The sequence below is a fragment of the Chiloscyllium punctatum genome, chromosome 12, assembly GCF_047496795.1.
Source record: "Chiloscyllium punctatum isolate Juve2018m chromosome 12, sChiPun1.3, whole genome shotgun sequence".
Lineage (NCBI taxonomy): Eukaryota > Metazoa > Chordata > Chondrichthyes > Orectolobiformes > Hemiscylliidae > Chiloscyllium > Chiloscyllium punctatum.
The window spans coordinates 31,698,282-31,724,670 of NC_092750.1; the positions used below are offsets into that span (position 1 = coordinate 31,698,282).

Here is a 26,389-nt window from a genome sequence, read left to right on the forward strand (position 1 = left end):
TAACTTCATAATATCTAGAACATACCCTGATGGATTCTTTTTTGGTCCAACTGGATAACCTCGCTTGCATTGATCTCCATCTGCATCAGTTTTGCATAGGTCAGAAACAGGTCAGAAGCTTAGTTCACAGTCAAACAGGACACTGAGCTTAGCTCAAGGTAATTGCCTGTGAGATGAGACAGATTGAGGATAAGGAAATGGCACTGACATCAACAGTGGAGTTTGACACAGGGGATCGAAGACAATAACTTTGATTTCACTAACGTTTAGCTGAAGAAGATTATATTTCATCCAAGTTAGACAGGTAGCCTGATAACATGGCGATAAAGGACCATAACGAGTTCGTGCATAGAGTATGATGCTCGTCAGCACCACGAACGCAGAAACTGATCCCAACTCTCTGAATGATGGTCGCTATGGAACAACATGTGATCAAGGGTTGATATTTGAGGGATTCTAGAACAATCTACTGTACACGTGCAGCTGAATACTAGTACGATCAAGTTTAATCTTGCTTCAACAAATAAAACAGTGCAGACCAACAATTCAACATTTACAGAGCTGGCCCACACTCATCTTTTTCAATAGCAAGAAACCCTTATGGTCAAAATGAATAGTCACAAAGATACTTTGACAGTAACTGTATATGTGTATGCTCCAAGGTGTGAAGTTATTTTCAAGTCTTAATTTGTTATAAGGCTAATCAAAAGTCATGTACGCAGTTGTCCAATGTTAATTCAACAAGAAGATTTGGATGATGCCATTCTGTCATTTATCTTGTTTTGGCTGTAGTATAACTGGATGAAACGTTCTTGTGACAAAAACTTGCTGCATTTCATCTTAAAATATGATAGGTCTGAAATTAGCTAGTGAGGTAATGGTTTCATTAGCTTAATTTGCAATTGTATGAGAAATGTGAATAATAATGAAAATGATTAGTTTAACAAGTACATTAAACAGACGTTAAGCCAGACATACAATAATTGTATGTAGGTTACAGAGGAGTAAATAATAACTGCCATGCTTCAAGAACTGCACTACAGAAATTCGAAGTTAATTATTCATACCAATCCAGAGCCAATGTTTATTCATGATCTTCAAACAGATATGTGAGTTCCTTGAAATGGCTGATTGTCATTGGTGAACATTGTTTTCTTTGAACGTAAACATTTCCTCAATAAAATTTAAATAAAATCAAGTCTGCTGATATGTTAATCATAGTCATAAGGCACATGTCATTTCCAAGTATTTATGTTCTGTACCCATGTCTGCTCAGTTACCATTATATTGACAGGCATTCAGCGATTCCTGTGTCAAGGATGATATCTCGGAATATAGTGAGCAGATTTATGTTGAGATTGATGAGATTTGTCAGTTTCAACAATGTGCCTGTCAGTAAGTGGATCCAATAAAATCACTGACTCGGTGAATTCGTATTTTCTAGAAACCTGTGGATTCAATGGTTGAAAAGATTTCTGGGGTCCATTTTCCCTGCAATTTGCTGTGATTTCAAAGTCATTTGTGATCTTCTCTTGCCACCTGCAGTCAATAAAATAAAAGCTAACAGTATTCACAGCAATCAAGATTATAAAATCATTATCAAAACAACATTTTCTTTGATGTTCAAACATAATTCATCACTTTTACTTTCCAAAACCATTGTTCATGGATGAGCTTGGTACATTCCCAATGCAAGTAGCCAATATTACCAACCCTGATCTTGTCCTCACCTGATGTAGATCGAATTAGGATGCCCTATAAGCCTGTTGGCTTAAATTCTGCCTGATATTTGTTCTCATTATTGCAAGTGATAGAATAAATGTATAGTACCATAAACTTCATCCTGACCTTAAGGATGAAACTCTGGAACAGCAATGATCTAAACTAGAATCAGACTATTTAAATGGCTTTGTACCACACTACACTATATGCCATTGCGTAAGCTTTGAAATTCTTTTTCAAAGTAAATAGGATACAAATTGTTACACACAGTAATATTATCTATGATCTATAATATGATCTATCTTTGCACGTTACCAACACCAAACTCTTGCCTGCTTTTGACCATGGTCATATTTTCTCAATTTCCATCTCCTCTCTTCAGCTAAAAGCCCATGATGAGCTGGGAATCTGATTCACCTGTGAGCAAATTAATTGGTTCTTTGCACTTCCCAGTTGACTGCAAATAACTCTTCACCAGAGCCCTATTTCAACAGTAGCAAACCTCTTCCTGACAGCTCTTGCACCCATTCAATGCAATATTCTACTTTTTCTAATGTTAATTCAGATGAGCTTCAGGCAATTGGCAACCTTGTTTTGATTTCAGTGTCTCTGTCCCATCAATGCCAGCAATTGAAATACATCCATCTTCACAATGGTTGTGGACTGAATTGTCACACTGGTCTCACCATAAATTCTCATTAAGTATATCGTATTTTTGTTGATGCTCCACTGTCAGTACAGACTTGACTTGCTCAGCTCTTCAGCCACTACATCCATCAATGGCCATCAAAGAAGTGTCATCAGCATTCCTATTGCTCTAGAGTTGTGACTATCAATAGTCATTCCAAGATGTTCTGGGACAGCAGAGCTGACTTCTTTTGTGAGTTTTTCTCCTGAGATGTAGTGGTGAAAGAAGGTGTCCTTGTCTAACACCTTTGCCAAACTGAATGGCTCTGTCTGGTCACCTGATATACACACCACACATTATCCATTTGTAAAGTTTTTGAATGAGCCAGATTAGGTGATGTTGTATTTAAAATTCCCACAGGGTTTACCATGTGGCGCCTGTGCATCATCTACAAAGTGCACTCAGATTTTCTTCTCGTGTTGTTTTTTTTCACATGCTTTCCAATTATGTTGTCCAGCACTTGAATGGCATCTGATATCCCTTTGCCTATGGTGAAACAGAACTTTTCCTCAGTTATTTCTTGTGTGTTGATGTCTGAGAGCCTTTGATCATTTCAAGCAGCATTTTTGTGACATTATCATTAAGCTCATTGTTGTAAATATGGATACTCTCAGCTACCTTCACCTTTTGACAATATTACCAGCCAATTATTTGGTCAAATTTCATGTCTCCATTTCAGCTCCATGACTTATTTTGTGGCTCTGACAGCAGTCACAGCTCTAGGTCTTCAGGTGTTCAGTAAGTATACCATCAAGGACTGTTGCTTTGCTAATGTCCAGCTTCTGAATTGGATGTTCATCTTCACAAATCTGGCTTCTGGTTCCATCTCTCCCCAAGTTACAGTCTGTATAACATGCATATGGACCATATAACTGGATGCAGTATTGATGTCACTATTCCTTTACTTAATTAACTTCAGATTATATTCCTGTTCAACCTGCTTTTACATCTTGCCAGCAGTTATGCTTCTTTGACAAAGTTGTGAAATATTCGGCATACTTCTTTCAGTTGTCCTTATGATCTTCATCTTCTACAGTCTGCACCCTTTCTTTTAGCCCAATTCTTTTGACTGTTCTGCAAGTATGTTTCATTTTTTGCAGAGCTCCTCGTAAGGCACTCTTTGATGGTCCCTCTGTCTTGTCTATCTGCTACTTTCTATCAGTTTCAAGCATTGCGCTGTTATCCAGGGTTTCTTGGGCACATTATATTCAACACAGCTTTTATGGCAGCTAAGCATCTTTCTCAAGCTAGTACCTTTTTCCTAGGTGAAACCATCTTTCATTCTGAGTATTGTTCAAACATACTGGAGTTCTTAGGGAATCAATCTATCTGTCAATTGGGAGAGTTTCTCTTTGCATCTTTCTGTCTCCACCACATTGGCCCAATACCAGCTGATGGCCAGACCCCTAATTTGCTCTAGCTAGACTTTAATATTTTCCCCACTAAAACTACATTCACCCAGGCCAAAGCCTGACTTCCAATTTTCACATCAAGTCCCTCATTATAGTCAATCTCTCACATTTAGAGATGGTGTTTGACATTTCTTTGAAAAATCGCATATAGCTCCTCAACAGCATCATCAAGGATTTCTGCAGTTGGTGTCTGTATTTGGTGAAGTTCACCACGCTCAATGTGCATCACAACCATGCTGCTATGAACCAGCTCTACACATGAAAACGCTTAGTGTTAGAGGCATTTGAAACCAAATACCATATTTAGCACCAACCCCAGCAGAGTTGTACAGTGGGCGGCACGGTGGGTGGCACAGTGGTTAGCACTGCTGCCTCACAGTGCCAGAGACCTGGGTTCAATCCCCGCCTCAGGCGACTGACTGTGTGGAGTCTGCACATTCTCCCCGTGTCTGCGTGGATTTCCTCTGGGTGCTCCGATTTCCTCCCACAGTCCAAAAGTGTGCAGGTTAGGTGAATTGGCTACGCTAAATTGTCCGTAGTGTTAGATGCAGGGGTAAATGTAGGGGAATGGGTATGGGTGGGTGTGCTTCGGCGGGTCGGTGTGCACTTGTTGGGCCGAAGGGTCTGTTTCCACACTGTAAGATCTACCTTCCACAATGTTTAGTTGTCCTAAATCTGATTGTCCAGTGACAGAAATGCCAGTACATCAATTTTGTGTATTTTGTATTCTGCTGTAAGCTGGCCAGTGTGGGAGTCTGTTATCATCTTCTAGGTTCCTGTGTTCAGGAGTCTGTCACTGCCCAAGTTGGCTTGACATCTACTGTCAGAGTCTATCCTCCTTTCAGGGTTTATTGCATACCAGATAAGAGTCAAGATTAGAGTGGTACTGGAAAAGCAGAGCATGTCAGGCAGCATCCGAGGAGCAGGAAAATCGATGTTTCGTGCAGGAGCCCTTCATCAGGAATGAGGCTGAAAGCCTCATGGGTGGAGAGATAAATGGGATGGGTGGGGCTGTGGAGAAGGAAGTTGAGAGTGTAATAGGTGGATGGAGGAAAGGGTAAAGCTGATAGGTCGGAGAGGAGGTTGGAGTGGATAGGTGGGAAGGAAGATTGACAGGTGGGACAGGTCATGAGGACAGTACTGAGCTGGAAGTTTGGAACTGGGGAAAAGGTGGGGGAGGGGAGGTGAGGAAACTTGTGAAGTCCACATTGATGCCCTGGGGTTGAAGGATTCCGAGGTGGAAGATGAGGCATTCTTCCTCCAGGCGTCGGGTGGTGAGGGAGTGGCGGTGGAGGCAGCCCAGGACTTGCATGTCCTCAGCAGAGTGGAAGGGGGAGTTGAAATGTTTGGCCATGGGGTCGTGGGGTTTATTGATGAGAGTGTCCCAGAGATGTTCCCTTACTTTCACGCACCAGATAAGGCCCTTCCACAGTCATATTTAGGGTTCCATTAACCTGGGGTTAGTAGTCAGTCAAAACACACTAGAGAATTTTTTTTAACCTCATACTTCCTTTTCATAAAGAGGCAAATGCTTAGTTTGATATCATCACTCTGAACCAAATATTGCCAACTGAAAATGTCTAACAGGCCAGGATCTTGCTGTACTGCTTACCATACCATGGACATGTGCTCCAGCACCTTCACTACCAGAGTCATCAGTTGGCTAGTGCCGAAGGCTCTTGAGGGCTTGGTGGCCCAGCACCTGTCAGGGCAGATGGCCACTGACACTTGGTGCTTAGCCCTTAACACATGCAGTGCAAATTTAAACTTTATTAAAATGCGAGAAGTTAAGCAAAGATAATTGTGCAATTTTTCACACTGAACAATAATCCTTCATTGGATTGATGGTTTGACTGATTGCATACTCATTTCTGGTCAAAAACACCAGATCACCAGGAGAATAGGGCACGTGCAGAGCTCGTGCTGTGGCAGTAAAGTCTAGGAAGTGTTTGTTAAAACAAATGTATTGCACATTAGACTGGTAAATAAACAGCGCTTGTGCAAGTTGCATACGTGAAGTACTTAAACCCTATACTAATTTCAATATGACAAAACCAAAAATGCATCCTCTCCACCGATCTCTAACTGACCATAGAAATACATATCCAGTGATCTTTTATTGTCATTGATCCATTTCCAACTTGGTTATGCATTATGACAAATTTGTTGACCCCTCCTCCCCCACACCTCCAACCATTATCATTACTGTCTATAGACTAATGACAATGGTAATCAGGGCAAAGCTCTACAGACTGGAGTCATGTCTTTGTATGAAAGGAAAAGGGTTGTAGTTGTTTGTTAACCAATTATTTCAGCATCAGGACATCATCAGGATAGTATCCTAGGCATCTTAAGGTGCATTATCAATTACCTTCCATTTTTCAAAAGGCAGATTTGAGATGTTTGGTGCTGACTACGTAGTATTCAGAACTATTTGCAACTCCTCAGATATCGAAGCAGAACTTGACTGCATGCTGCAAGATCTGGGAAACATTCAGGTTTAGGCAGAATAGTATCAAGTAATGTTCACACCACTAGCATGTCAGGCAAAGACAAAGACAATCTCCTCTGACTAATACTTTTGTTGATTTTCAATGGAATTAACAAGCTGAATCCCCCACTATAAACATTCTGAGAGATTGCCATTGATCAGAAACTCAGTAAACCAGCAATATATCCTCAACATTGTACCAACAAGAGCAGGTCAGAAGCTGGGAGTTCTCTGGTGAATTACCCACCTTCTGACCCTCCTGGCCTGTCCTCCATCTACAAGGTGCATGTCAGAGGTGTGACGGAATACTCTCCAGTTGTCTGGAAAAGTGTAATTCCAACCACACATAACAATTAGAACAAGCCACCCACAATTGACAGCATAAACATTAAACATTCACTCCCTTCATCTTCTGCACACAACGGCAATAATGTGCATCATTTATAAGATGCATTCCAGCAACTAACCAAGCTTCCTTCAACTGGACCTCACAAATCTATATCACCTAGAAGGAAATTAGCAGCTGATACATGGGAACACCACTACCTGCAAATTCCTTTGCAAGTCACATATACAGGTTGACTTTGAACTACAACACGGTCTTCATCATCACTGGTCAAAGTTATGGAACTGTAGTCATGGATTATTGTGATTCAAGAAGGTGGCTCACAATCATGTTCTCAAGGGTGTTACAGCACAGAGTAAACCCTCCTGCTTAATTTAAAACCAGCAACGCAGAAAACATTTATCCCGTGCAGTAATCTGTCAAAATTCGAGTGGCCAAGAACTATTCAAAGTAAAAATGAACAACTTTACTTCTTAAAGTATAACAGAGAATAGTTAACTAGCAGCTACGCACAAGTCCTTACTCAAACCTATCTTTTGCCTTCCCTTCTATAATACTAGTCCGATAAAACTCCAAATTAAGATTTATAAAACAACACTTCTTATCTCAAAACCAAGCAGCTTTCAGTTCTTCTATTTGGATCTTCCTGTGTCGTCTTCTTCTTAGGAATTTCTGTGTCACAGGTTGCTGATCGAAAAGGTATCTTTTAAGAGAACTTTTTTTTAAGCAGTCTGTTTACATGCTGGGCTTGGCAGTTCTCTTCCCAACTGTTTAATTTTCCTTGGACTTACACCCCAAAGTATCGGATTGTGTCATTGGCTTTTAAGACTGTCAATATACTCAATTAAAATTTGATTGGAAATTGGTATTTTTTCAGGGAACAATTTAAACTAATTGGCCGAATGTGAATCTGTCTTTTTGTCATTTCCAGGCAACCTGCTACTCCAGTAGCTGGAGCACAAGTAATATTGTGCCTTATTGAGAACACTTGCTACTGTCACTGCCAGCTTTTAACTCTCATAAAGGTATAGTACACTCACATTTTCAAAACAAGGGCTATTAGGAATGGGCATTACTTATCAATAAAACTCACATCCCACAAAGAAACTGAAAATAAATTGCTTCATACTATTTTGACCAAGATTGAATTCTACATTTCTCTGAAGATAACCAAGTACAGGAGTAATTAAAGTGATCTTTCTTGTGATGTTATACAGCAGTCATTCACATCATTCTAAGGCTTGAATGGAGTAGCCTGACTCCTTTTTTGGAAAAATATTCTTTTGTTGCAAACACTTGGACTTGACCTTTGAGCTAGCTCTCTATTCAAGGACAAAGGCAGTAAAAAAAAGTGTCAACAGGAGATTTGGCATACCACACTGCCACAAACTCTTTAGGACCAGCAGGAACAGCTAGCAGTCGCTACTTTTAAACCTGTTTCTGCTGTGACCATCAAGGAAGAGTTCAATAAGTGACCCATCATATATGAAATCATTTAACTTCTATCACACTTCCGTATAAGTACCTCACTTTTACACAGTAATCTATTTAATTGCTTATCAAACTCGCTGACTGAGCAAAGCTCCACAGCACAGGGCTTTCTATTTTGCAGCTAAGATGACAGTTCACTTCAACTGTGTTTTTACTCTATTGCTTCTGGAAAACCCAGAAAATATAGAAGGTAGCAGGGAATGATTATAAACATCTGTATGCATTCTTTTGTAGTAGCGGAATGGTGTTTGATACACTTTACTCTCTATTCAAGGAAAGCACTGATGCATATTTCTCTATAATTCCATTTGGCTTATTATCCTCCAGGAGGTGGTAGTTTTGAAATGAGACATCAATTGAAACCACCTCACTGTCTAGTAAAGATCACTGAAAAAGGAATAAGAATTTTTAATTCCTTCTCACGTGACCAATGTTGGATGGTCAAAGCTTCTTGTGGGCTAATTTCATTCACATCAAGCAATAAACTCAACAATTGAACTAACAGGGACTTCTATTTGACTGTAAGTTGAAGGAAGACATATGTTCTTAAAGTAATGTTGCTTTTACATTCAACAACTTCTTTGGCAATCACAGATAGAAAAACAAATACCTGGAAAATCTGATATTCTCCAAACCATCCACTCCTAATTCTGTTGTTAATGTACTAGCCCAGAGTTTATTGTTGTTATTGTTTCTGCCTTTGTGTCCATGGAAAACGTCTCTTGACCCTTCCATTACATCACATTCAATCTGGTACCAGGTTTGCAATTGTCTGAAAAATATTACAGAACATATTCAAAATAACGTTTCAAACAAAATTATATGTTGCCCCCAAACAACCTGCAAATTTATTTGGTTTTTGACCTCTCCCCTGAACACTACAAATTTGGGTGGGGGGGAAATGAGAATTTGAAGAAGGCATTCGAAATAAAGTCAAGTGGAGCAGGAGATCTTTTCCAGTCCATCAGTTTCTAAATTTGTAGATTGTCGATATTTCCTCCATATTTTTGAAAGCTTACCTTTTGCACTTGCAAATAATTTTGTGCCATTAAAGAATGTGAGGAAGGCTCAGTTGTGCAGCCAAATAATGAAAAGGATTCAGAGATTTTTTTTTGTCTTGACTCATACTTTCCTGAAGGAAAGTGCATGAAATTTCACCTTTTAGAACCTGACTCAAGTTAGACACATAGGGAAGAGAGTAGACCACTCAGCCATTCTCGATCACTGCTGATCATCTACCACAAAGCTAATTTTCTGCGCTGTTCCCGTATATATTGCTAACTCACTCTGTGGGAAGCCAAACCCAACAGTAAGTCAATGTGGTTTCATCACAAGACATTATTTAAATGTCTAAACTGAAGCAAGAATCTTTTGAATAAATATGTAATATCTCCAGTCTAGGCTGAATTAGTTGACCTCCTTTGATGTAACAATGGACACCGTGAAAGCAGACCAGAGAAGGTTGACTAAACTGATCCTGGGTTAGGAGGGCATTTTTTTAATGAGAAAAGATTTAGTAAGTTTGTTGAAGTTTAGAAGAATGAGAGGAGACTAGTGATTGTAATGAAGTCAGCCGATGGACCTCAGAATATGAGATCCCTGATTGGACCAAATTAACCGCCCCAATTAGGGAGCCCTGGCTGATAGATTTAAAACAGAGTTTCTATTTTGATTTAATCCCCAGTGCCCCCTCCTTCACTTTTCTCACATAAGCATTGTCTTTATCGGGCTTTGATTGTTACTGGTTCCAGGGTGTTTGTCCTCGCAGCAGAAATATTGAATCAAATTTTATTGAATAAGACACACTGGTGTCTTCACTGAGTCCATGCACTGAGATACACACAATATATGAGTGAAAAAAAAATAAACAGAGGTGTCAGAGGTTCTGTTCACTCTTAGAGCTGGCTCTGAGGAAGCTGGATCAGTGTCAAGGGCTGTCCATGTGTAAATAAAGGGTGACTTGGTGATAGGATACCGCCCTCTGTGGAGTTACTTCAAAAGTGAATATGAAGGCAAATGAGATGTTACTGTTTAATGAAGAGGGAATGTGAAGAGGTTACCTCACCTTATGGGAGACTAGGGTCAAAGGGCATAATCTCAGATAGCCCTTTTAATACAGAAATGAAGGAAAAATTTCTTCTCTCAGAGTTGTGAATCTGGAATTCTTTACTACAGAGGGCTGTTAAAACTGGGTCATTAATTAAATTCAAAGCTGAGACACATTTTTAATCAGTAAGAGAATCAAGATTTATGGGGATAAGGCAGGGAAATTAAGTTGAAGATTATCAGATCAGCATTATTTCAGTCGAATGACAGTGCAGACTCAATGGGTTGAATTGACTACTTCTGTTCCTATGTCTTATTGCTTAATGGAAGTATTGTTATTAATGTCAACATTGGGTTATGAAGCTGAATGTGGGAAGGGTTCCTGCTGCTGGTGGCTAACCAATGAGCACTACTTTTATATGGGCATGATCAAGCTTGGTTTTGGTTCTTCCTACAGTCAGCCAGTCTGCCCTCACTCATTGTCTAAGCTCATGCTGAGGTCACCTGTCTAATAGTCCAGAATAACATGGCACAAACAGGGCAGCATGGTGGCTCAGTGGTACCCAGGTTCGATTCCACCCTTGGACAAATGTCTGTGTGGAGATTGCACATTCTTCCTATGTCTGCGTTCGTTTCCTCTGTATGCTCTAGTTTACTCCCACAGTCCAAAGATGTGCAGACTGGTAGATTGGCCATGCTAAATTGCCCACAGTGTGCATGCTAGCTGGAGAGGCCATGCGAAATGCAGAGTTACAGGGATGTGGTTGGGTGTTGGGTCTGGGTGGGATGCTCTTTGGAGGGTCATTATGGGTTCAATGAGTGAAATTTCTACACCAAATGGATTCTGTTATTCTAACAGATGAAATGGGAGAAATTCACAGCAGGGAAACTATAATCCTTACAACATCACAGTTAATCAATTGTTCATCAATACATCCTTACCTCTGTTGTTTCCTTCTCTCACTCTTCTTCACACATTTGATCAGACAATTGGTTAAAAAAGCCACGCTCATCAATAAAATTACAGCTGTGCTGACAATGGAAGCAATCACTGCTAGTTTAAAACCAAAGTCTTCGTACGTTGAAATAGCTGAAATAAAACAATAATACTTCTACTTAGTTACCTTCCATAAAATTCCAATTTATCTTTAAGGTAGAAAACAAAATACAAACCATTAAAGGATGATGCACTTCTATTTCTTTGTTGAGAGTTCTGGAAAATACTTCACAATTTAAAATGGTGAACATTAAAGTAAGAATTTTGCAAGATGGAATGGAAGGCAACTGGGGAAGAACTCAATAAATAAATAATTTCCTTGTACTATATATATGTATAAAGATGAGAGACACTAACAAATTGTAATAAAGCAATTGTGTGAATGTTTGTGGTTGAAAGTCCAGTTCATAGCAGATAACAATTTCAGAAGTGAAACACAGCTCAGATAAAAACATGCCATGAAGACAAACAGGATATGGGTCTGACTGAAATAACATGAGGAAGCACATCAGCTCACAATGACCAATGATTATACTAACTTCTGCTATCGGTCTCCAAGGAAACAGAGCAGGATAGTGCAATTCAACATTGGAAATTTGCATTTTCCACTTTTAAAATGTTGTCCAATTTCTCTCCATATGCTTGAGATAAGTATTGTATTTTTAGCATTAGTACAATTGAATTCTGTTCCAGTTATTGATCAAGTCTGATATTTTGATCTTTTAATCGGCTTTTTCAAAAGATTTATATTAATCATTGAAACTGCCTGTCTATCAATTAGCATAATTTTGGCATCCAATGTAATTTTGCTGTTTTCCAAATAACATGCGCAGTCATGTACAGGTGAACATGTAGATCAGACCTATAGACTGGAAAGACTTAAACGATGTCCAAAAGTGGTCCAGGTGAAAAATTTACAATTGAACCCCTTCAAAATAATGTTTGAAACTGCATGTATCTGTCAGCACCATCTTTATTAAACACATCATGAGCAAGAATAATGGAAAGTGCAACTTTTGCAATCAGATTTTTCCTTTCAAAAATAAGGATCTTTAAACCAGCTCCATGTTTTGTTATCTTCTGAAGTCTGCACCTGTTGATTCTGAGGCAGTTTTAACAGATGATCTTAAAGAAGAGGCTTGATAACCGAAGGCAGAATCTAAAAGCATAGGAGCAGGCTATGCAGAGGTACACAGAGGTAGGAGATGGATGTTGTTAGCTCCCATGTGGATTATGCCAACACTGGACAGCATGTTGACCATTAAGACACTATATATAACATCAGCAAGAAAGTATGACCCACCTACCACTAGTTAAAAAAAACATTGTGATGTAATAAACCACAGAACTCAGTTCTACATTTGAATCTTGCTACTCAGTGATAACTAAATTAAAGATTATAGGGTTAAGGCAGGAAAGTGGTTTTGAGGTACAAGTCCATCAATGATCTTATCGAATTTCAGATCAGGTTTGGGCAGCTATCAAGGCTATCTCTTGTTCCTATTTATGCTCTTACATGAAGTGAAGAGTTATTAAACGACTCAAGATACTATAAGGATGGTCTGTCTGCTGCTCTCGGAAGCCCAGCTCCACACATTTAAGAACATATTTATGTACATGCATGAGAGGTGCCAATGGCTTTCCAAGAGGATTGTGCCAGGCACATTTCAGAAATACTTCATTTAAAAAACGCGATGAAACAGCATCAGCCTCAATAAAATTACAAGAACTGACTTCATATTGAGGGCTTGTGAGAATACGATCAGAGTCAAATTGGCAATTGTCATCATAGGATTTAATACCTAAAATATATTTGGGAGCAGTAAACATTTTTAATAAGACAAAAGAAGATTTTCATTGGAACTTCTGTTCAGCAAATTTCACCATTTTTTCATCCACAATTCTCAGGGTTTAGGTGAATTTATTACAGGAAGAAGGAAGTCACTGAACTGAACATCATGAGATGAACAAACAAACGTCAATTTACAATGTACAAGAATACATCAGAAAATGTTATATGCCAAGCAGCAATCATCTCTGTAGCCACACAGTGCAGATAGTAAAGAGTCACACTAGACTTGAACCACTGACTGTTTTTCTCTCTCCACAGATGCAACCAGACCTGCTCAGACGCCTCAGCACTTTCTGCTGTTATTTCAGATTTCCAGCACCCACAGAATGTGACTTTTAATGCAGTTAACACGACGGTGTTAATAACACAAAAGGTTAATCATCAGCACAATATATTTTCGGATGTAATAATATATTTGGCATCTATTAAACTTAGCTTCTGGCCAAAACTCTACACTGTGAATCCTAAGACAGATGTTATGGTGATATGAAAAGTCGATAACAAAGGAGGTGGTATGGGAACTAACAAGAGGGAAATATTTACTTGACATTTTCCTCACCAATAGATCTTTCACTTAAGTAACTGTCCATAGCAATGATAGGAGTGACCACCACACAGTTCTTGCAGGGACCAAGTTCCATTATCATACTGAGGAAATCCTCCATTGTACTGTGTTGCATTGTTATGATGCTAAATGGGATAAATTTTAAACAGTTCTGCACCTCAAAATTGGACCTCATGAGGCACTGGTGGCCATCAGCAGAATTGTACTCAACAACAAATTGTAATTTCATGGCTCGACACATCTCCCACTCTACCATTATCAATAAGCTGAGTAATCAACTCTTGTTCAATGGTGTAAAAACAATGACTGCAGATGCTGGAAAGCAAATACTGGATTAGTGGTGCTGCAAGAGCACAGCAGTTCAGGCAGCATGAACTGCTGTGCTCTTCCAGCACCACTAATCCAGTATTTTGTTCAATGGTGCTGACCTGGGGAAGACACAACCAGCACATGCCAGACAGGGTAAGCAACATGCAATGAATAAAGATAAGTGATCCCACAACCAACAGATCAGATACAATCTGTGCAGTCCTGCTAAATCCATCATGAATGGTGGTGGATGATTAAACCACTCACAAATGTTCAGATCCTCAATCTTAGCGGAGCCCAGCACATCAGTGTCCAATGATCAAGCGGAGACATTTGCAATAATCTTTATTGAGAAGTACCAAGTGAATGCTTCATTTTGACCTCTCCAAAATGTCCCCCACATTATAGATGCCAGTCCTAATCCAATTCAATTCATTCCACATAATATCAAGAAATGGTTGGTGGCACCAAAGACTGCAAAGGCTTTGGAATCGGTGAACATTCCAGCAGCAGTACTAAAGTACTGAATAGTGCTGAAGATGTGATCTGGAATTAGCTGTGTCCTAAGCCAAACTGTTCCATTACAGATACAACATCAGCATATACCCAACAATATGGAAAATTGTCCATCTTTGTCCTGTCCACTAAAAGCAGATTAAATCCAGTCCTTATAATTATGTCCCAGCAAGCTACTCTTGATCATCAAGCAAGTGTCAGACAGCGTCATCAACACGTCTGTCTAGTGGCACTTAGTCAGCAATAATCTACATTCTGATGCTCAGTTCGGGTTCTTCCAGGACAACTCAGCTCACAATTTCATTACAACCTTGTTCCAAACATAGCCAAAAGAGCTCAACCCAAGAAGTGAAGTGAAAATGAGTGCCCTTGACATCAATGTAGCATTTTATAGCATGTCATCAATGAGTCTTAGCAAAACTGGAGTCATGGGAATAAGGGGGAAAATGCTCTGTCAGTTGCAGACTTATTATCTTTACTTCCATGATTCTTCACTGCAGTCTGCACTGTCTGCGTAATAGTTCCATCGTCATCAATTGGTATTTGGAGAAACACAGAAATTTAATTGGTGTCACTGCACTGGTTCATTTCCTTGCTTATACACAAAAGCTGACGAAATAGCAGCAGAGTATTGGCCTTGTGGTCACAAGAGATATGCATAAACTAAGTATCTGTCCCAAATTACTTGAAACTGAAATATTGTTAACGTAGCTTAGAAAAACCTATGAAATCAGAGGTTATTCCAAAAGCCATTCACCAAAATGACTAGGGCTGTATCAACAATACATTACACTCCCAGAGATTCCAACGGTTCTCCCCAAACAGAATAACCAGAATCATCACCTTACCCATTGTTCTCTCAACATCTTACCCCATGGAGACACTTCTGATTTGTACTGGCAATAGTGGGCAAATATTCTCTTGGTTTCCATGATCTTTCAGGGTAAAGTCTAAAAATTAATTTTTCAAGCTTTATGAATTATGTCACTTCAGTAACTTCTATCGCTTTGTTTTTCTAACAGGCTTTCAGGTTCTTGATTAATTTCACCCTTTGATCATAGTTTTTACACATTTTCTTTTTCCTCTATCAAAATTACTTCATTAATTTATCATTTTTAACTATGGAATAGCATCAAACTCAAAACATTAACTATTATGTTCTCGAACAGGCCCTCCTACCATTTACAGTAAAATTTCCAAGTTCCAACAAATGCTGTTTTAGTTAACACAAGTGAAATATGATCTACTAGCATTGAAAAGATTAATATTGGCTGTGAAAATCTGTTAAACTGCAATGCCCATATTAATACAACTGAGGCATGACTTGGAGATTTCTTGCAGTGTCTTGATTAACAATTATCCCTCAAAAGAGCTTAAAAAAGCAGATAATCCAGTAATTTATTTTAGATTGATCCTTGGAGCATTGATGTACAGAAATAAGTTGCAACGTTTCTTACAGGAATGACTGCACTGAAAGGTTTTAAAAGGGTTGTAGTCATGCAGAACATTGTGGTAATGGAACTCACCATACTTTTGCAATTTCCTTTTATTCTCCATCGATAGTCTGCTGATAAAAGCACTTTACATTGTGAAATGTAAATGCCACATTTAGAATTCAGTTTTTTTTTACCATTTTCTGTTCTAGCATATGCCTCTATTGCACCATATTTCAAATGGTTAACTTGGTCTCAAAGCTGTTTTCTAACCAAATGCTGGGAATCTCAAGTTATAACTCCTTCTTGATCATGACTGTGTGAAAGATTTTTCATCTGTTGCCCATTTCTTCTTGATCGCCCACCACAATTTTGAATTCATTCAACAGTACAGGGAGATAGAAACACAGAAATGCGTACCTCATTTTACTACTAAACTTAAAAGAGAATCCTTTTGTTCATCTTTTCATTTATTTTCCTTGCTATGCCTTCAACTTACTTTAAAAAGTAAGCTTCAATATGCAATATACATTTCCATAATGTCTAACAACATTACTGGGCATCAGCCCAGCAGGGACTAAGATCTAACAGAATGAAGTACATATAAAAAGCATCATATTGCAGACATCCAAGTTCTGAAATGAAAATGCTAGAAATAGCAATGTCAGGCAGGATTTATGAGTAAAGAACAGAGTTAATGTTTCAAGTCTGTTTTTTTAAAAATCAGAATTAGATTATATGAGATAAGCAATGATCTTTTTTGTTCAGTTGTGCCTTCCCTTGTGAAATTGTTTCATTCCTGTACAACATTCCATGTCATAGCCCAGGTACAGAAAACTTAAAATAACAAAATAGAATGACATATTGAACTTGTCTTTGCACTGGGCTATTGGATTGAAACAGTTAAGGTAACCTCATGCTAACTTCAGGAAGACCGTGTCAGCAGGCTAAAGAAAGCTAGTGGTAATCATCATAAGAAACACTGATGTTGGAAAGGTAACAAATCCATCAAAATGATAGGTAAGTCTCGAGGCACTGGGCTTGTAACACATTCAAGGCAAGCCTCATTTAGATAGAAATCTGATTGATCTCATAAATCCACTTGTAGACCTTCTATGGTCTGTGAACCTTTGCTTAAAAACTGGCCACAGAAGAACGAAAAAAATCTGGAGATCCAAAATCAATACCTCAAACATGTAAATGTATGAAACTGACCTTGGAGTAAAGTCACACGTAATTAAAATATTTTTGCAAATGATTATGTTCAATTAAATAAAAGACTAATTAATTAAGACTTAATTCAAATGAAATGAAACAATGTAATCCAACTAATTAATACTGCAACTTGTTTAATAGATCAAGTTTGATTATTCATAAAGATCCAAAGGAGGGCAGGTCAGGCGAATTGGCCATGCTAAAATGCTCATAGTGTTAGGTACATTAGTCAGAGGGAAATGGGTCTGGGTGGGTTACTCTTTGGAGGATTGGTGTGGACTGATTGGGCTGAAGGGCCTGTTTCCACACTGTAGAGAATCTAATCTATTCTAACTTAAAATACATACTTCCTGAAAAATTAGACTCACTTACCACTATTCCTGATTTGTCAGATTTTTGGTGAAGTATTTAATGAACTTTTATTGACACAACCTAGTGAAGCTATAAGTAAAAGTTTGGAAATAGTCAACAGCTAAAACGGCATCAACAGGAGCAAAGTGGATAAATTAAGAGTTGTAGCAGGATTTAAACAAATAGAGAGGCAGGAAATGGGGAGTGGAGAGAACAAGGCCAAAAGGAAGTGTCTGTGAAATGACAAAAGGCAGGAGAGATTAAATGACAAAATGTATGGCAACGACACAAGAAAAGAAACTAAAAATGGGTCTTGAGGAGGTGTAAATAGAAACAGTATATCAGCAGCAGCTGCTGGCTTTGGAAAAAATGGGGGCACAGGCTGCAAACTGAAATTGTTGAAATCAATATTGAATGTGGAAGGTTAGGAATTGTCTAATCAAAAGATCAGAAGGTTTTCCTTCAGCTTCTGCTGACCATAGTTCATGTGTGTAACAATTTCCATCCTATTTCCACAATGTAAATTCTGCTCTGATATATAAATGGATAGATGTGTGAGATTTAAGTGGGATTGATTGTACACACTCAAACAATTCTTTGGGGACTGGATTATGTAAATATTTAAAGAGTAGGTAATCCACTATGTTGAAAATTGGAGGATAAACAAATTAGCACAGAATAGAAGATCTCCATCTTCATTTTTGTCTGTCTAATTAATACTACATTGTGCAGTAAATTGCAATCCTAATGAGACTCCAGCAACACAACATTCAAATTAAGTACAACTGTTCCAGTCAAATTCAATGCTTTTGTTCAAGTAGATACAATTTCACAACTGGAATTCTGATCAGTTGTATTATTGTTTATTTAACTGTACATTTTACATGAAATTTACCAATGCAGAAATAGTCAATTTGGTCCAAATGTGGTGTCTATGCTCCACTTAAACTGCCCTCAATATAAACATTAATTACGCTTGCCCTTACACTTAATTACATTTTCTTTGCCACCCTTTTGGCTATAACCAAGGTCATGCTAATGGTCTAATAATCAATCACTTGTCAGGGTTAGTTTATTTAACCCTGGGTTAGTTTATTTAAACAGTGAAACATATTACAAGTTATGAAACAGACATTAAAGCAAATCAACTGATGTGTGTGTGCAGGTTGCCAAACACAAAGAAGTGTAGCAATCAGGCAGACTCACAACATTGTATACACCTCACACAAGGAATACTTCAAGATGAATTCTCATAAAGGCTTGTATACATAAAACATCCAGAACATTAATTAAATACACAGGTTTTCCAGAGATCAGAAATGTTGCAACTTAAGTCAGTTGCTTTGAATTCTAGGTCCGCTGCATAAGGTATATTTACTCCAGGCCACAGCATTGAAGAGCAATAGTCAATAACTGCACAAGTGGATGTTCATCACTCTGCCACCCAGAAGTGAACACCATTTGCTGCAGGGAAAGTAAGTAACCCACTAACAGTGCAACTTCTCAATATCAGGTTGGATAAATTCTAGAACATTGTTAACTTCCAGCACGTATAAACCAACAGATTACCTTCTAATGCTATTAATTTTGTCAACTATATAATGTGTCCAATAAAAATTAAGCACATTAGTTTATATTAATCTATTAATCTATATTTATTGATCTAGACAACTTGACAATCTGTAGACCAGTTAAAGAGGAGCTAGTGGTATAATAGGAGACTTTATTTGGTGATTGATCATAAACTATTATTTTTAAATAAAAAGCACTTAGTATCACCAATCATAAGCGATTACTGTACGACTTGTTTGTCAGAGTCATTCAGCTCAGAAACAGACCCTTCGATCCAACCAGTCCATGCTGAACATAATCCCAATCTAAACTAGTCCCACCTGCTTGTTCCTGGCCGGTAACCCTTGTCTTCTTCTTTGACAGCTTGTTACAAAATTGTTAAATAATTCACACATTAGCAATGAATATTCTAAATGGAAGTTTTTCAGGGAAGTATAAGTACAATCTAAGCTAAGTGGCACTGGCCAGGTTTGCAAGTCAATTAAGAATACTATTCACTTCTGAGTTTGGGTTGGATGGTAAACTGGAGACTATACCTAAGTAAGAATTTTTGATGAAGGGATGAATGATTTGCCCGGATATTCCATCCTGGTTCTCTCACTCTACATTTTCTTGGGTGAATAATATTTGGCAGTGCTCTTCCTCTCCCTAATTATTTCTACCCATTTTATTACGTCCATACTCTCGGTACCTGGGACCTTGACTGATTTCATTCTGTACAAAACCACTTGCTTCAAGTGTCAAGATGCTGCTTTTTATTATTCTTCCATTTCACTGGCATTCATCCAGCTCTGCCAGTTATTTAGGTAGTTCCATACTAAAGGAATTTTCTCTACATCCAGTCCAAACTCCTTCTGAATTGACCAAAGGTTTCTGTCCCTTCTTTATTTCACTTCTCCTCTACCTGCGACTGTGTTGCTCATGTGTGTTACAGACTATGATCCAGTATATTTAAAGTTTTACTGTTTGAACTTCATTTTCCATTTCTGTGCTACTTTGAAATGTCCCCAATTACTGTTCAAGGCTGTTTACTTCAGCTTGAGCAAAATCCAGGTAAGCTTCTACAATTCCTTTCAAAATAAACTGAAGAATTGGTTTTGTGATCTATTATGTCATTCATTCAACAGTATTTACAAAAGAAAGTTTTAAGCACTTTATAGTTAAATACATCTGTCTGACATTGCTACCAGGCACCAAGAATAAACTCTGCAATCATCAGCCTTCAACACACAAGGACTGTACCAATGCCAAGCACAACTACATATCAACTGGCAATGACAGATCATAAAAAAATACAAGATTTCAAGAAAAAGAAACAGGAGTAGACCATTTGGCATCTTGAACCTGTTCTTCCATTTAATAGAATGACTTATCATTGGCTTTAACTCCACTTTTCCATCTCATATCCCTTGATTTCCTGAGACAGCAAAAATCTGCTTAAAATATATTCAACAACAGAGCATCCACAACTATCTAGAATTAAAAAGATTTATTACCCCTACAGTGAAGAAATTTCTCACTTCAGTTTTAAATGATCTGTTCCTTATCCCAGGAATATGCCCTTCCCCCTACTTAGCATCTGTGTTCTAGACAGCCTAGTGAGGGAAAAGCATTGTCCATTATCTCCCCTGTCAAGGCCTTTCTGAATCTTTCCTGATGAAGTGCTTATGCTTGAAAGGTCAATTCTCCAGCTCCTCGGATGCTGCCTGACTTGCTATGCTTTTCCGACGCCACACTATCGACTCTGATCTCCAGCATCTGCAGTCCTCACTTTCTCCTCCTTTCTGAATCTTATATGTTTGAATGAGATCACCTCTTAATATCCTAAGTTCCAGAGAATATAGGTCTAATTTACTCTACCTTGTATATAGGACAATTCTTATCACAGGAAATACATCTGGTGAACATATGTTGCACTACCTCCAGTTTAATTATATCTTTTCCTTAATACGGAGACCAATTCTGTACTCTAGCTATGGTCTCACCAAAACCCTGTCTTTCTACAACTGTAAAAGGTCAGGATGTCATTTGCCTTTCTAACTGCTAGTTGTAGCTGTATGTTAATTTTCTGAACAGCTATGCTCTTCTTTCGGCCAAAGTGAATAACCTCATACTTAGCCACATTATGTTCCATCTGATAACTTGTTGTTGCCTCACATTTTCCTCTTTATTTCACTGGATGTGGGCATCACTGGCTAGGCCAGCATGTATTGTCTATCTGGAGAGGCAACGGCCTAGTGGTATTATTGTTATTCCAAAGACAGAGGTGATGTTCTGGGGGCCTGGGTTCAAATCCTTCCATGGTGGAACCTGAATTCAACAAGCATCTTGAATCAAGAGTCTAATTATGACCATGAATTCATTAGGGATGGGCAATAAATGCTGTCTTAGCTAGTGATGCCCTCGTCATAAGAATGATTTTTTAAAAAAATTCCGAATGGCCCAGAGGATAGTTAAGAATCAACCACATTGTTGAAGGTCTGGAGTCATGCATAAGCTAGACCAGGGAAGGATGACAGATTTTTTCCTTAAAGGACATTACAGTAAATGAATCAGATGGGTTTTTCCAACAATTAGCAATGGTCATCATTAAACTCTCAATTTTAATTGAATTCAAATTCTGCCATGGTGAGATGTTTCTTCACAGCATTACCTTGGCATCTGGATTAATAGTCTTGCGATAATACTACTAGACCATTGCATCCCCTGATTTGAACTCATTGGCCTGGAACATCACCCTAAGCCTGTGGAACATTCAATACATTACCACAATGCCACCACCTCCCCAACCTATTTACATCCATTTGCAGCTTCTATGTCTCCTCCTCATAGTTTACCTTCCCACCTAACTTTATATCACCAGAAACCATAGGCATATTGCTCTAAGTCTCTTGATCTAAGCCATTAAAATAAATTGTAAATAGCTAAAGCCTTAGTACTGATCCTTGCAACACCCTGCTAGTCACTGCCTGTCAACTTGAAAAAAAAAGTCCCATTTATCTTTACTTTCTGTTTTCAGTCCATTAATCAAGCTTCTACCAAGGGTAATATTTTACCCCAAACTCCATAGCTCGTATTTTGTGTATTACCTTTAATTTTATTGAAAATATCACAATGCATCAATAACCTAAGAATGATACCTTGATTGCATTGCTAAATAATTTATTAGTCCACTTCAAACAAATTGCTCAAGGATCCTCACATGCCATTTTTAATGAGATCATTTTTGCCAGACTGCAAACAGCAGAACTGAACAGTCACATGAAGGCTTGATGCTTGCCAGGCTGGTCAACAACTCAAATTAATCAGAAATATTACTATTTTAAAGTAATTTGACCAACATGTCACAAATTGAAACACCCAGTCTTCCGTCATTTCTGAGCCCACTTTAACCATACTGTATTTGTAAAATTGATCATCAGTAATTTACATGAGCACCATGCCATGTACAACATATACTTTGAGTAAGGAATAAAAATATGAAATAGCAGTAAGAATTTGGGCTATTTCATACATTTGAAAAACCAAATTTTAATAAACTATCAAGTAGAAATTCATCAAAATAGTCCAATATTCCAAATTTTACCAAAATGCACCTACACAATGCTGAGCACAATATTTTTGTTTCTAATAAATGGATCAATTAAGGTATTTAGAGATAGAGATAAAACCATCTATTCAAGCATCTGCAGACAAAAATAAACCAAGTGGTATGGAACTGAATGAAGATTTAACATATACTGCTGAGTTTTATCATTGTGTCTGGGTCAAAGTTCGTAAGGATAATCAAGTTTTAAAGCCTGGATACACTCTGCTGGTTTGGGATTCCAATGCATCAATTTTAAAACTGATCACTTTTAAATGCAAGAAACTGAAGTGAAGATCTTAGTTCTGTATATTTGCATGAAATATCTGTTTCAAAACAAAATATCGTTACTATACAATATCATCCACACTGCCTTTCCAACACAAGGGAGTGTATGATATCTCAAATGATTTCTCCCTTTCTGTGTTAAATTGCCTAATCTGGGAAAATAATCGTCAGGAAGCAATTACTCCATTGAGTCAAACTCAGAATGAAGTTGTTCAAAGAGACGATATATACAATTGCTATTGCATTTGCATTTTAATAAAAAGCAGACGGAAGAGACGCCAATCTGCATGGTTTTAAAACAGTTTACTTCTCTGAAGGAAAATAAAGCGTTCAAAATCATTGAACTTAAACTATCATATATCATGCTTTACTCATATCCCCGCTTATCCTTCACAAAATTCCAAAGTCTCCAGCAAAACAGCTCAGAGCCTATTGCCATGAGAAAGGAGCTAGCGGGTCGTATGAAGTGGAATGTGGAGAAGAAGTCGCTGTTCTTTCTCCAATTGACAGTCCGAGGAGCAACATCTGCAGCGTTACTCCATCTGATCAGGAGGGGGCGCTCAGCATACTGCCCCCTGCCAAGCTATCCCCAAGCAGTGTCACCCAATTATCCCTCAACTGGACACATCGATAACGCACTAATTTTATTGCTGTTCCTCTCTTTTTTTAAAACAAAAATTCCAATTAACTAACTTGACCAACAATTTGCAGCAAAATATGTATTTTTCAGAATCCACGTGGCCTTTAAAAGGAAAACAATAAGTCCCCTGTACGAATTAATTGGTTTAAAAAGTTAAACTCGGATTGACAAAGCAGGGTGTGTATGAAATGGGAAATGCTCAAAATGCTCTTAAATGGCAATGAGGTACATGGGAATGAGTGAGATTTACTGGTCTGCATCGGCTGCTGGATTGAGTAATTCACCCGATAACAGTGGGTAAAATCATTTGCTGCAGGATGTGTGTACCAGAAGATTTAAGGGACCACGTTTCTACCTCAGCTAACGCTGTGCAAATACACCGGCTCCAGGCAGGTATTTGCAATGGCGTCTAAACGGAAAGCATGCGATAAAAATGCAGCACCATCAGCAAACACAGTCGCATATCTCTGTATTCAGACAATTCAAAAATGCAAACCCCACAATGCCCCCTCACCTTTATGGTTCTGGACGCTGTTTGCATCTTCTGAGAATACCCCTATCACTGAGTTATTAAAGGACGATTCAGTGGCGGTTTGCATATCCGAACTTATTTTAAAAAACTGTCTCAATTACTCCGTGTATTAGTTTTAAGACGAATCACTTTTCTGCCTCTTGTAGCCGAAACCTGAGGCTGGTCCTTTTTTTTTCTTGAGCTTTCAAAGTCTGTTCCTTAACGAGTCCACTCCTGGAGACGATTAAGGATTCTCCCCCCCTCGCGGTGTTTCTGCACGATCTCACGGGGACACCTTTGATCCCAGTCGGCCCATGTATGCCCGTTTTCTACAACCACTAATCCAAGAAAGTCGAACCGTTAGGTCAAGTCAGTGAGCAATCCCAAAAGTTGCGTGACAGCCGTTATACCACACACACACATTATCGTCAGCATCACTTCCTCGTTAATCTCAGCCTATGAGCTGTGGTTTCACTATGAAGCAATGTTTTACTTTCCGCAGACAGCCTGCTCTCTCGCTTGCATCGTTTTGAAAAAAAAAATCCACTCCACAGGAGGATTGGCAACAAGGATGCTTTCTGTCAAATGACACCGGCTCTGAAAAATGGCCACGTGCCTAATCCTGCACTGATGCTTTACAATAGAAAGGGCCCGGCGAAGACACAGCACTTCTTAAAACCAAAAAAAACCCCCCACAACGCTAAGAGAGATACGATCGATGAAGTTTACCGTTTCTTGCAGCAGATCTCATCACCAAATCCTTACAGTAAACATTTTAATGAAGGATTCATCCTCAGCCTAAAACTCACGAATGAAATTCTAAATCCCCTGCCATTATATACACTCTCTGTTTGAAGCTGAGTTGGTACTAGACCATTTGTCAGGCTGGTGTTGAACTGAAAACTGCACCATTTAGGCCAATTTCTGCAAGCTGTAACCAAATGCTATCAATTCTGAGACTGTGTTGTTTGGTGCTCCCATTTTGTGCTTGCATCATGCATTTACTTTATACCATAACATAACAGAAAAATTATGATCAACTTAACATGATGAGGATTCAACTTTTTAAAAAACTTGGATGTAATGTTAACATTGTGTGGGAGTGTTAGCAGTACTGCTTCAGCTGCTGAGGTGCACCAAGGTGGTTTAAAGAGCTGTGTCAGACAGAATGACAATTGCCAGAGGGAAACAGTACCACATGCTCTCAATTAGTGAAAATAGCCAAAGTGAAGGATCATTTTGAATTTGGAACAATGTGCATTATTATCAAGTACCTGGTGCTATTGAATTGACTTACATTACCATCAGGATAATGCAGGACCAGATTTTGTTAAGAGTGGTTCATATGTGGAATGAACTTCCAGAGGAAGTGATGGATGTGGGTAAAGCTACGATGTTTAAAAGACAATTCGATAAGTACATGAATAAGAAATCTATGGAGGGATATGAGCCAAGGTGGGACTAGTACTGTTTGGAATTATGGTAAGCAGTGTCTGTTTGGACCAAAGGGTCTATTTCCATGCTGTATGACTTTATGACTCTCTGACACTAAGAAGTTCCATTCATTCAATGCCCAGCTATGATTTAACATACTAAAGCAGAATTCAACTTTTCCACCATGGCAGGCACATGACTACTTGGGAACAAATGCTAACCAAGCTAACGTGCCTTTAAAATGCCACACCACCAGCAATTCCGATGTAAAGTTCATCCATGCCCCCGGATTGGTCTATTCCATTGCACTCTTGATTGGTCTCCACTTACCACCCTCTGCATACATGAGGTCATCCAAAACACTATTGCTTGTGTCTTAACTCAAAGTAAGTCTGACGCTCCTGTCACCCCTTCTTGCTGACCTATTTTGGCTCCCAGTCAACCAAAGCACTGACTTGAAAATTCTCATTTTCAAATCCCTGCGTAGCCTTAACTCTCTCTATTTCTGCTATTTCCTCCAATTTCACAACCTTTAAAGATACCTACACTCTAATTCTAACTTGTTGTGCCTTCCCAATCATTATTGCTGTACTATTTGATTGCCAAACCTTTGGTTGCCTAGGCCCCAAAATCCGAAATTCCCTCTTCATGTCTCTCCAATTAGCTTTTATCCTTAAAAACACTATGCAAAAAGCTATTCATTTGGAAAAGTTTGTCCAACTGAATATCTTCTATATACTCTGTGTTATATAATACACCTGTGAAGCACCTTGCAATGTTTTATTATTACATTCAAGATTCTGTATAAATATAAGTTGTGGTTGTGGAGCCATGTCATTAGGTGGAAGATCATTTAACTCACTGTTGGATTCATATCTAAAATGGCTGAGGTGGCCTCAGTAGGTCCAGGGTTTTGCTGCAATA

At 38.5% G+C, this 26,389-nt stretch overlaps 1 protein-coding gene across 1 annotated transcript; it reads right to left on the bottom strand.

The window, feature by feature from the left end:
• Positions 1-484: 484 nt before the first annotated feature.
• On the bottom strand, positions 485-24,547 carry LOC140483755 (uncharacterized). The gene is made up of 4 exons (XM_072582277.1): positions 24,035-24,547; positions 11,139-11,286; positions 8,761-8,922; positions 485-1,539 (listed from the first exon to the last, which is right to left on the bottom strand). Exons 1-4 carry the CDS (start codon positions 24,117-24,119, stop codon positions 1,314-1,316), a joined length of 621 nt encoding a protein of 206 aa, XP_072438378.1. The 5' UTR covers positions 24,120-24,547; the 3' UTR covers positions 485-1,313.
• Positions 24,548-26,389: the final 1,842 nt, after the last annotated feature.

What these genes read in the sequence shown, in the direction of transcription:
- LOC140483755 (XM_072582277.1), bottom strand. Translation starts at nt 24,119, where the DNA reads ATGCAAACCGCCACTGAATCGTCCTTTAATAACTCAGTGATAGGGGTA. An exon ending in CAGCGTCCAGAACCATAAAG is followed by an intron (nt 11,287 to 24,034) that starts GTGAGGGGGCAT and finishes GTTTTATTTCAG; the next exon opens with CTATTTCAACGTACGAAGAC. An exon ending in GAGAGAAGGAAACAACAGAG is followed by an intron (nt 8,923 to 11,138) that starts GTAAGGATGTAT and finishes AATATTTTTCAG; the next exon opens with ACAATTGCAAACCTGGTACC.